This window comes from Trachypithecus francoisi, unplaced genomic scaffold, assembly GCF_009764315.1.
Source record: "Trachypithecus francoisi isolate TF-2019V2 unplaced genomic scaffold, Tfra_2.0 Lachesis_group5, whole genome shotgun sequence".
NCBI classification, from domain to species: domain Eukaryota; kingdom Metazoa; phylum Chordata; class Mammalia; order Primates; family Cercopithecidae; genus Trachypithecus; species Trachypithecus francoisi.
Window position 1 is genome coordinate 130,587,152 of NW_022681470.1, and position 10,584 is coordinate 130,597,735.

Sequence of the window (10,584 nt, forward strand, 5' to 3'; positions counted from 1 at the left end):
CCCCCCTCGGTGCGGCCGGCTGTGCCTCCGCCCTCAGGCTGGTCTGGGTTCCCCGTGGCCCGCTGGAACTCCCTCCCCGAGCCCAGTCCGTCCTCCAAGCTCCATCCTAAGCTGCCTGAGGGAAGTGCCACTTGGAATCCAGCCTCAAGCTGCTCGGACCCGCTTTAGGAGGCTGGAAGTCCTCCCTCGCGTCTGACTTCGATCCTATAGGATTTAGGCCACCCCAAGCATTCTGGGAGTCCCACCCTGAATATACCCTCCATTCTTCTGGCTCGAGTTTTCTTCGTTTTCTTTTAATTTGTAGAGTCGGGGTCTCGCTATGTTGCCCAGGCTGGTCTCAAACTCCTGTCCTTAAGCGATCCTCCAGCCTCAGCCCCCCAAAGTGCTGGGATTACAGGCCACCGCCCCCAGCCCTAGCTCAAGTTTTCTAGGAGGCCAGCGGGTAGTCCCACTCCACCACCCTTCTCCATGCTCCCCGCCTTGGATCACCCAGGATCGCGTGAAGTCCCTCTTCGAGTGTGCCCACCCCCGCGGCGGGCCCGGTGCACAAAGGAGGCGGAGGCGAGGCAGTGGTGGTGGGAGGGCTGTTTATTGGCGCGGGTCCCAGCGGTGTGGGCGCGGGTGGCGGTCACAGTGCCGCGACGCAGTCGGTGCCCGTGTATCCCGGCAGGCGCAGGGCGAACTTGCGGCGCACGTCGTCGGGCACGAACCTGCCGGCCACGAAGTGGTGGCGCCCGGAGAAGCGTCCAGCGCAGCGCTTGGGCGCGGCGAGAGACACCAGCACGTCAGGCCGCAGCCCGTCCTCTGCATCGCTGCCGGTCTCTGCGTCCCAGCCTGAGGGAGGAGGGTTCTGGGGGATTGGGAACTGGGAGGGTGGCCCGCCCTCAGCCTACAGTCCATCCTGGCCCTGCCTCTCCTCCTCTCCCCTCCAACACTGAGCCTCTGCTCTCAGACCAGAGTCCTGCTGCCCCACCCCCCACTTCCCCTCCCCCATCAGACCCAGCCTCTTCTGTCTGACACATGGGTCCTGGTGAGACTTGTCTCCCCCTAGAACTCTGCCTCCGCCCTCAGACAAGTCTCTACCAGTCTTTGGAGGTGTTTCCCTCCAAATCAGACCAGAGCTTCTGCACTCAGACTTTTCTGCTTCTGCTCCCATCCTACTATTCAATCGCCCTCCTCCATCTGACCCAGCCTCTGTCTTCAGACATCATTTTCACCTGCTGCCCTTTCCCATGAGAACCATGCCTCTGCCTTCTGACCTGGTACCTGTCCCTACAACTCTCTCGGCATCAACTTGCAGCCTCTCCACTTTAGAGCCTCTTTCCTCCCAGACCTCCCAGCCAGACCCCAGCCTCACCCCGTGACTAGATATCCGTCCTCTACTCAGACCACAAACTGGCCTCCAGCCTCAGGCAAGCCTCTGACATCGGACTCGTCTCCTTGCCCCAAGTTCTTGCCTCTAACAGGACATGTCCTCCTCCCCACCTGACTTGAGCTCACTTGATTAGAAACTCCTCCATCTGACCGAAGGTCCCTACCCTCACTCCCAGATTAGTACCCTCACCAGCAGATTAGACATTACCTTTTTTTTTTTTTTTTTTGAGAGGGAGTTTCACTCTGTTGTCTAGGCTGGAGTACAGTGGCATGATCTCGGCTCACTGCAACCTCCGCCTCCCGGGTTCAAGCAATTCTCCCGTCTCAGCCTCCCAAGTAGCTGGGACTACAGGCGCATGCCCCCACGCCTGGGTAATTTTTGTATTTTTAGTAGAGATGGAGTTTCACCATATTGGCCAGGCTGGTCTCGAAGTCCTGGACTTATGATCTGCCCACTTCGGCCTCCCAAAGTGTTAGGATTACAGGAGTGAGCCACCACGCCCAGCCTGTTTGTTTTTAAGATACAGTCTCTGTTGCTCAGGCTGGAGTGCAGTGGCACCATCTCAGCTCATGCAACCTCCACCTCCCGGGTTCAAGCGATTCTCCTGCCTCAGCCTCCCAAGTAGCCAGAACGACAGGCGTGCACCACTATACCCAGCAAATGTTTATATTTTGTAGAGACTGGGTTTCGCCATGTTGGCCAGGCTGGTCTGGATCTCCTGACCTCAGGTGACCTGCCCACCTCGACCTCCCAAAGTGCTAGGATTACAGGCCTGAGCCCTGCGCCCAGCCTCCATCACCTCTTGAATGAGCCTCCACTTTCAGCCTAGGAGCCTTGCCTTCTCTCCTATCTCTGACTTGATTCTGGGGCCACTCACCAGAAGCCACTGGATTCTCCCTCAGACTTTAATCCTTCTCTGACCATAGCCACCACCTCAAACTAGAGATTCCTAACTATCCCCTCTGACCTGACAGAGCCACCCTCTCTGTCCTAGGCTAAGCTTGCAGCCTCCCCACTCAGATCAGACAGCACACCTCCTCCCTTGGCGCCCCTGCTCTGCGGCACCCTGCTGGGATGTCCCTGGGATCCCGAGAGCCAGGGGACATCCCCCGGAGTCCAGCCACCCCCACGGAGGGTCCGGCTGGCCAGCGCCTGTTTGTTCCGTCTGCCTGTCGCCTAATGGTTCCAACAGGCATGGGGCGGCGGCCAGGGCGGGCGCGGCCTTTGCTGAGTGAGCTCACGTCTGCCCAGGCGACTGGGCCAGGGGTGGGCAGAGGGCATGTGGGCTGGGCACTGGGGTGGGGGAAGGAGGAGACCTGGGGTCACCTGGGGTGGCAGCCTCGATCTTCCCCATCTGAGGGATGGGTGTGACCCTTAGCCTCAGCCAAGTGTGGGTCCATCCAAGCTGGGGAGACTGAGGTTCAGACAGGCAGGGTCGGCCAGGAGCCGGGGCACGGGGGACTCCACCCAAGCCCTCAAGGCCCCAATGTGCCCCCCTCTGCCCGGCATGCCTGAGGGGATGTCCAGGCTCACGAGGGGGATGGACAGCAGCTTGAGCGTGGCCAGTGCGCGGGTGCAGGGGCCCCCGACCTCGCCCGGCTCCACGCCGGGGCCCAGCACGGCGTCCACCACCAGCCCGTAGGCTTCGTTAATGAGCTGCACCTGGGGATGGCAGGCAGGGTCAGGGCAGCTCGGGGCCACTGCACACCATGTCCCCCTCACTTGCCGCCCAGCGCTGACCTCAGTGGGCAGGTAGCTCAGGAAGGGGATGTCCATCTTCTCACACTGGGTGGTCAGGTCCCGATGCAGCAGGTCCAGCGAGCGCATGGGGTAGAAGATGGTGGGTTCATACTCCTGGGGGCGGAGGAAGAGGGAGTCAGGGCTAGAGGCCCTCCCAGGCTTCTCTGACCTGGTCACCAGCACCAGACCCTACCTGGGACAAGCACTGGGCATATTCTATAACCTGGCCCTGCGTCAATGTCCCGCTGGGACGCTATCAAAAGAAGGCAGTGATTTCTGCAGGGGCAGGGACTCTGGGAGGTCAAAGGGGTCCTTGCTACTTACAAACACCCGCAGGTGACGGGCACAGACCAGCCCCACTGCCCCGTTCTGCTCCGGGCCACACACGACCAGCACCGTCCTCTGCTTCCGGGAGAGAGCGGGCAACGGGAACGCCTGGTGGGGGGGGGGGGGGGGCACAGCAAAGGCACAGGCACAGTCCAGATTCCTCCTTGCCTGGAGAGGAAACTGAGGCCCAGAGTAGAGGAAGGGATGGGGTTTGGGCCTGGAGGCAGTGGGATAGGGCAGGAGGTGAGGTGTTCTGGATGAGGGGCTGGGCCTCTTGGGGCCTCAGTTTCCCCGTCGGAGATGCAGAGGCCCGGTTGGTCTCAGGCTCTGCCAGGTCGGTGCAGGAAAAACATGCGTCCGGCCACTGCCCGTCGCCGGGAGTGCGGTTTGTTTATTCTCCGCCTGAGCTGCAGACATTCTTCCACCTTTCTCACCGCGGGCCGGCCCCCGCCCATGTTTCCAGACCTCAGCCCCTCCCGGAGGCCCCAGAGTAGGGGAGCCCAGCCTTACCCACGATGCCCTGGGGCCTCTCTGTCTCTCTCTGGCTGTTTCTGTGTCTCTCTGTATCTCTCAGACTCCCCATGTCTCTGTCTGTCTCTGGCTCTCTTCATGTCTCTCTCCCCACCTGTCTGGCTATTTCTGTATCTCTCAGACTCTCTGTGTCTCTGTCTGTCTCTGTCTCTCTCCATCTGTCTCTGGCCATCTCTGTGTCTGCATCTCTCAGACTCTGTGTCTCTCTGTATGTCTCTGGCTCTCTTTGTGTCTCTGTCTCTCTCCATCTGTCTCTGGCTGTCTCTGTGTGTGGATCTCTCAGACTCTAGTGTCTCTGTCTCTCTGTATGTCTCTGGCTCTCTTTGTGTCTCTGTCTCTCTGTATGTCTCTGGCTCTCTTTGTGTCTCTGTCTCTCTGTATGTCTCGCTCTCCATTTGTCTCTGGCTGTCTCTGTATCTCTCTGTCTCTGCTCTGTCTCTGTATCTCTGTCTCTCTCCATCTGTCTCTGGACATCTCTGTGTCTCTCTGTATCTCTCAGACTCTGTGTCTGGCTGTCTTTCTCTCTGTATCTCTGTTTGTCTCTGGCTGGCTGTCTTTCTCTCTATCTCTCACCAACAAGTCTCCCTGTCTCTGTGTCTCTGTCTCCATCTCTGGGGCTCCATGTCTCTGTGGCATGTATGCATCTCTAACACAGGCATTTCGGCCCCAGCCCTGCCCTGACTCTGTGTGGCCCCAGCCCCTTCTCCTCTCCCAGCCTCAGTTTGGCCTTTATCAAATGCGATGACAGTGCCACCGGCTGACAGGCACACTGGGTGTCTCCTGAGCCCGGCTGTACTTTAAGCTCCAACACAGATGGCAGATTATTCCCCGCTCAAGTCTCCTCCCCATGGGCTTAGCACAGTCCTGACCTGCCATGAACATGCCTGTGACCCCAGTCACGCCAGGCCCACAGCCCAAGACCCAAGACTGGGACTGAGGGCCTTCTGGACAGACAAGGGACTTTCAGTGCAAAAACCTGATGGCTGGCCACTGAGCGCCAGGGGAGCGGTGACTACCTGGGTTTCTTTCTGGGGTTTTGATTTTCCTTCTTTGGGCGCCTCACCTGGGATCTATTTCATTTGGAAATGCAAACATTTAAGTCTACATGAAGAAAAACCCTGAGTTTTTAAAAAGTATACCATGGCAATAAGAAGAAAAAGAGGAGGAGGAGGAAGGAGGGGGAGAAGGGGGAGGAGAAGGAGGAGGAGGGGTAGGAGGTAGGGAAGTGGGAAGGAGGAAGGAGAACAGGAGGAGGGGGAGGAGGAGGGAGAGGAAGGAGAAAGAAGAGGAGAAAGGGGTGGAAGGGGAGGAGGAGGGAGAGAGAAAGGAGGAGGAGGAGGGCGAGAGGAGGCGGCAGGAGGAGGAGGAAGGAGGAGAGAGGCTAGGGGGATGAGGATGGTGGGGGAGGAAGAGGAGGCAGTCACGCTAGAGCCTTCTGTGTGGGGTAGTTTTCTGAGGCATTCGTGTTTAGGGACTGACTCATCAGTACCATTTATTATCCCGTTGCAGAGGAGGAAACTGAGGCCCAGCACGGCTGGCTGCACGGTGAAGCACTCCGTAGTATGATTATTGCTGTCACCCTTGTGTCATCCTCCTGGGCCCTCGAGGTGTGGGGGTTTACTCCAGAGCCAGACACACTTGGGTTGCAGCCCTGCTTCCATCCCCCTGTGACCCAGGGCAGGCCCCTTGCCACCTCTGAGCTTCCGTTTCCCCACCTGCAGAACGGGGTTGTTTAGGGGTGTTCAGATTGCAGGAGCAGATGTCCCTGGTGCCCAAGACCCAGGAGGTGGCAGAAGCAGGCGGGCCACATGTGCAGGAGGGTCTGCACTTCCAGGGTCGCGGCACTGTCCCTGCAATAACCTCTGCTCTGGCCTTCTCTAATACCAGGGGTCTCAGGTCCCCGTCTAGCCTGTACCAGCCATGAACCTCTCTGGGCCTCAGTTTACCCATCAGACTGGGGTAGGCCCAAGCAAAAAGGGGGTTCTTGAGGGCTGGACCACTCTGGTCAGTGGAGTCATGCAGCTCAGGAGAGTTGGCCGTCTGGTTGGGGTCAGGGTTGGGGGTCAGGGGTCAGGTACCTTGGTCACAGCCACAGCACTAGCATGACCGCACAGCTCCACGAGCTGCTGCCGCCCAAAGCGATAATCCTCCAGCAGCTCCCGCTCCAGGGCGGCTGCCTCCGCGGTGCTGGGGACAGAGTGGGATGGGACACTCAGAGACACACACAGAGCCTCAGATGGAGCCAGAAATGTTCCGCCAAGCTTCTGAACCCGGTCCCAAAGCCACCCTCCCAACCTGTACCCCCGAGTAGCGTCTGCAGCCTTGAACTGGGGATGCCCTCAGTTTCACCGTGCGACACGCGGGTTGAATCGAGGCCTGGCGGGCTGCGGTGTGGGAGCCAAAGCCCGAGGCGCGGGCGCCCTCTGGTGGCAGAAGATGCGCTGGCCGCGCGCGTTGGTTCTACTGCTCCAAACCATGGGACACGGAACAGGATCTGGACGTCCCCAGCCCCCAAGGAGGAAGGAACCAAGAAAGGGGAATGGAACATGAAGGACTTCGATGGGGGCGATGGGCTGATTTCAGGCAGTGGGAGCCACTGAACAAGCTTCAGGACGCCGGAAGGGGCGGACAGGACTGGGGGCATCTGGCGTCCATGGGTTTTTAAGGCTGCAGAGTTTGATGGCACACTCAGCAGGGTGGCCTTGGGGCCTGGGTCTATGAGGGCCTGGGCTATGAGGCCCTTTGGTGACCGATTTTCAGGGGCAGTGACATAATTAGATTATCTGTGGTCAGGCCGGGCGCGGTGCCTCACATCTGTAATCCCAGCACTACAGGAGGATGAGGTGGGTGGATCACTTGAGGTCAGGAATTCCAGCCCAACATGGTGAAACCCTGTCTCTACTAAAAATACAAAAATTAGCCGGGCGTGGTAGCGGGTGCCTGTAGTCCCAGCTACTCGGGAGGCTGAGGCAGGAGAATCACTTGAACCTGGGAGGGGAGGTTGCAGTGAGCCGAGATCACACCACTGCACTCCAGCCTGGGCAATGGAGGGAGACTCTGTCTCAAACAAAACAAAACAAAACAAAACAAAACAAACAAAACGGGCCGGGCCAGGCATGGCTCACGTAATCCCAGCACCTTGGGAGGCCAAGGTGGGCAGATCAGGAGGTCAGGAGATCAAGACCATCCTGGCTAACATGGTGAAATCCTGTCTCTACTAAAAATACAAAAAATGAGCTAGGTATGGTGGTGGGAGCCTGTTAGTACCAGCTACTCAGGAGGCTGAGGCAGGAGAATCACTTGAACCCGGGAGGCAGAGGTTGTAGTGAGCCGAGATCGTGCCACTGCACTCCAGCCTAGGCAACAGAGTGAGACTGTCTCCAAAAAAAAAAAAAAAGGTTATTTGTTGCCAGAGAAATGGGGCCACTTAGCTCTGTCATCCACTTCACTGAGTGATTGGGGTCCATCTCCACCTCTCGGAGCAAAACTGAATATTGGGGTGACCTACACAATTGGTGGGGCTAGGCAGGGCGTGGTGATGGACACCTGTAATCCCAGTGGCCCAGGAGGCTGAGGCAGGAGGATCACTTGAATCTGGGAGGTGGAGGCGGCAGTGAGCTATGATCACGCCACTGCGCTCTAGCCTGGGCAACAGAACAAGACCTTGTCTCTAAAATAATAATAAAAAACACAAACATAAACAATAAAAAGAACCAGGCCTAGAAAAGTTGGAAAAACAACTAATGATTCAGAGAAGCCGAGTGACTTGCCCAGGGTCATGCAGGAAGCAAGTCAGGAAACCGGGTCTTTCCCCCTTGGTGTCTCCAGAGCCACAGGACATGAACAAAGACGTAGAGCCAGACCTACAGACGGTGGAGGTTTGGGGGGATGAATCCTGAGGTTCTTTACTTCAATTCTTTGAATGGGAGATGACTGCCCTCTGGCCAATTTTGCAGCATGTTAAGGCCAGGTAGGCAGAGTGCAGGAGAAAGGACTGCTACGGGATGGGAGTCAGCGAGGGCTTCCTGGAGGAGGTGGCCTGGCACGTTGTGGGAGGTAATGCAGGGGCAAGAATAGCAAAAACCAAGTCCCTTGGGTGGGAAGGAGCCTGGTATGTTCAAGGGGCAGAAGGGAGGCTGAAGCAGTGTGATCAAGGGGACAGGGCAGGCAGGGCCTCAAATGCCAGACTGAGGAACATGGTGAGGAGGACACTTCGGGGGTCCACACATATGGGGAGGTGGAGGCTCAGGGCAGAAAAATCACACCCAGTGTGAATCCGGGACACCCCAGTAACTAGAGCCAAATTCAAACCTCAGCCTGTCTGCAGCTGACACAGGATGAAGTTGAAGGACGGGGTGGGGAAAAGGAGCTCATGGTGAAGTCAGACGAAGAGTCCCCTGGGGAAGGCCAGCGCAGATCCCAGGAAAGAACATAGGAGAAGGTGCGTTTGCATTCAGAGTGAGGAATCTGGCAGGCTGGGAACATGGCTCATTCCTCCACCTCCATCTTGTGACAGCTCTGACTGCTGCCCCCACAGGAGGGTGTGGGGAGGAAGTGGAGAGCGGGATGGCGATGCATTTCTCTTCTTCTGTCCCAAAGCTTTGGCCTCTGGAAGCCACTTGGAACATTCTCTTCCTGCCTAACTGGTCATTAGAATGATAATGGGGGCTCTGTGGGCAGAGGGTCGTCCAGGTTAGGAACCTGGGGGTGGGGCGCAGCAGCAGCGGTGGAGGTGGGAAGGCTGCGTGGGAATTGGAGCCTGGTGGAGGAGGGTGGCAGGCAGGACAGGTCCATTCTGCTGTTGTGGGATTCTGGGGGTGTTCAGTGGTGCCTTTTGCTCCCCCCAATCTCAGCCCCCAGATGAGAGAAGCTTCAAGTCCCCAAGGATTTCCCTGTCAGACCCAGGAAGCCTGAGGTGGCCTGGGTCCAAAGGGAACTGGGCCTGACACTCCCCAAATGCTTCCAGGAGCGGGCTCTCCGAGAGGTGAAACCTCAGGCCAGGGTGCTCATGCCACACTCACCCTGCCTCAGTCCTACCTGCTTCTCTCCACCTCACACCTTTGCCCACCAGACCACCACAGGGCCGCACACAGCAGCCTCCTGCCCCCAAAACTCAACATGAGCCTAGGGTGCTTTGAAAACTTGAACACCAGATTGCATCACGGGATCCCAAACCTGCTGATGGCTCCCCAGGGCTCTGGGAACATTCAAGCTCCAAACTCCTCACCATGCCTAAGAGGCCCTTCTGTGTCTCCAGCCTTGTCAGCCGGTTCTCCACTACGTTCTGCCTCCTACCCATCCCTGAGAGCCCCATCACTCCCCTCACTTAGCATTTGAGGCCCCCCACACCAGCTGAAGTCACGGCTCCAGCTCCTAGAACACTCTTCCCTAGACTGAGTCTGGACACCGGCTGAGGGGACATGTGCCCTGCTAGGTGGGCAGTGGGCAGGAGCTGCTGGACACATCTGGTTCACAGTGAGGTCCACAGCCTTGCCTGGGGTCCCATGTCACAAAGGCTGAGGAGGATGAGGTGGGAGTCACAGCTACGGTGCCAGTTTCAGATCCCAAACTCACCAACCTCTGGCAAACAGCCAGTGTTCCAAATCTGCTCTAGCCATGACTGCCTTCCCCAGGCCTCAGTTTCCTCCTCTGGACAAGGGAAGTGGTAGCATTTGAGCTAAGCTCAGCTCTTCCCATGTCGGGAAGTTGGGGCTGCAGCTCCAAGGTCCCTGGGAGAGATGGAGAGTGGAGTTGGGTCACGGTTGGGGTTCTGTGTGGGAGTGACCAGCGCTGTTGATGAATCATTCATGAGGGGCAGGGTTGCCCCCGAGGTAGTTTCCCCAGCAACGCAGTTGAGTGTCTCCAGCAAGATACCAGGCGGGTCTCGGATTCCCGGGATTCCCAGGCTAGTCTTTGCCATATCCCTGCCTCCGATTCCCCACCGTGGTCATGCCTCTGCCGCTGAACCTCCATCCCAGCTGTGCCCGTCTCCAGTCCCCGGACCCCATTCTGTCCCAGCTATGCCCCTGCCTCCGGTCCTACTGGCTGCTCCTGGCCCCATGAGAGCCAAGCCCGTCTCCAGCGCCCCTCTCCCCAGCTGACCTGAGGAAACGCCGCTCCTCGGGCGCCTCCGACGGGTCTGGGCCGGCTGCGCTGCTCATGGCCAAGGTGAGCCGGGGCACCGGGCGCTGCCGCCACCACCACCGCCTTTTAAGCACACCACTGGAGGGTGAGGGTGCCCGCTCTCCTCCTCCCTCCCGCCCACCCCGCGTGCCCACCAATCAGGAGGCGCCGCGAAGGCGCTGCGCGTCACCATTGGTCGGTGGACTCAGACGGACTTAACCCTTTCGTGCCAGGAGCGGAACTGCCAGGATCCCACGGCAGAGTCACCTGGCCAATCTTGGTTGCCTCATCCGATTTGGTTTCCCTGCAGATATCCCTGTGTCTCTGAGCTTCCCTCTCAGGGAGCGAGGAGCCCCTCCGTAGCCAAATACCCTCGCCATGCCTACAATTGGCGGGGCCGCACAGGGTATGGTGGTTCACGCCTGTAATTGCAGTGACGCAGGAGGCTGAAGCGGGAGGATCACTTGCATCCGGGAGGTCAAGGCTCC

The 10,584-nt window shown here is 58.5% G+C and overlaps 1 protein-coding gene across 1 annotated transcript; it reads right to left on the bottom strand.

The window, feature by feature from the left end:
• Window positions 1–570: 570 nt before the first annotated feature.
• YJEFN3 (YjeF N-terminal domain containing 3) lies at window positions 571–10,236 on the bottom strand. The gene is made up of 6 exons (XM_033200400.1): window positions 10,076–10,236; window positions 6,052–6,160; window positions 3,440–3,550; window positions 3,116–3,229; window positions 2,887–3,037; window positions 571–834 (listed from the first exon to the last, which is right to left on the bottom strand). Exons 1-6 carry the CDS (start codon window positions 10,132–10,134, stop codon window positions 629–631), a joined length of 750 nt encoding a protein of 249 aa, XP_033056291.1. The 5' UTR covers window positions 10,135–10,236; the 3' UTR covers window positions 571–628.
• Between the last annotated feature and the right edge of the window lie 348 nt (window positions 10,237–10,584).

Coding starts and splice junctions, on each gene's coding strand:
- YJEFN3 (XM_033200400.1), bottom strand. CDS start 10,134: ATGAGCAGCGCAGCCGGCCCAGACCCGTCGGAGGCGCCCGAGGAGCGG. Junction 3,551..6,051: donor GTGCTGTGGCTGTGACCAAG/GTACCTGACCCC, acceptor CCCCCCCACCAG/GCGTTCCCGTTGCCCGCTCT. Junction 3,230..3,439: donor CCCGTCACCTGCGGGTGTTT/GTAAGTAGCAAG, acceptor CTCCGCCCCCAG/GAGTATGAACCCACCATCTT.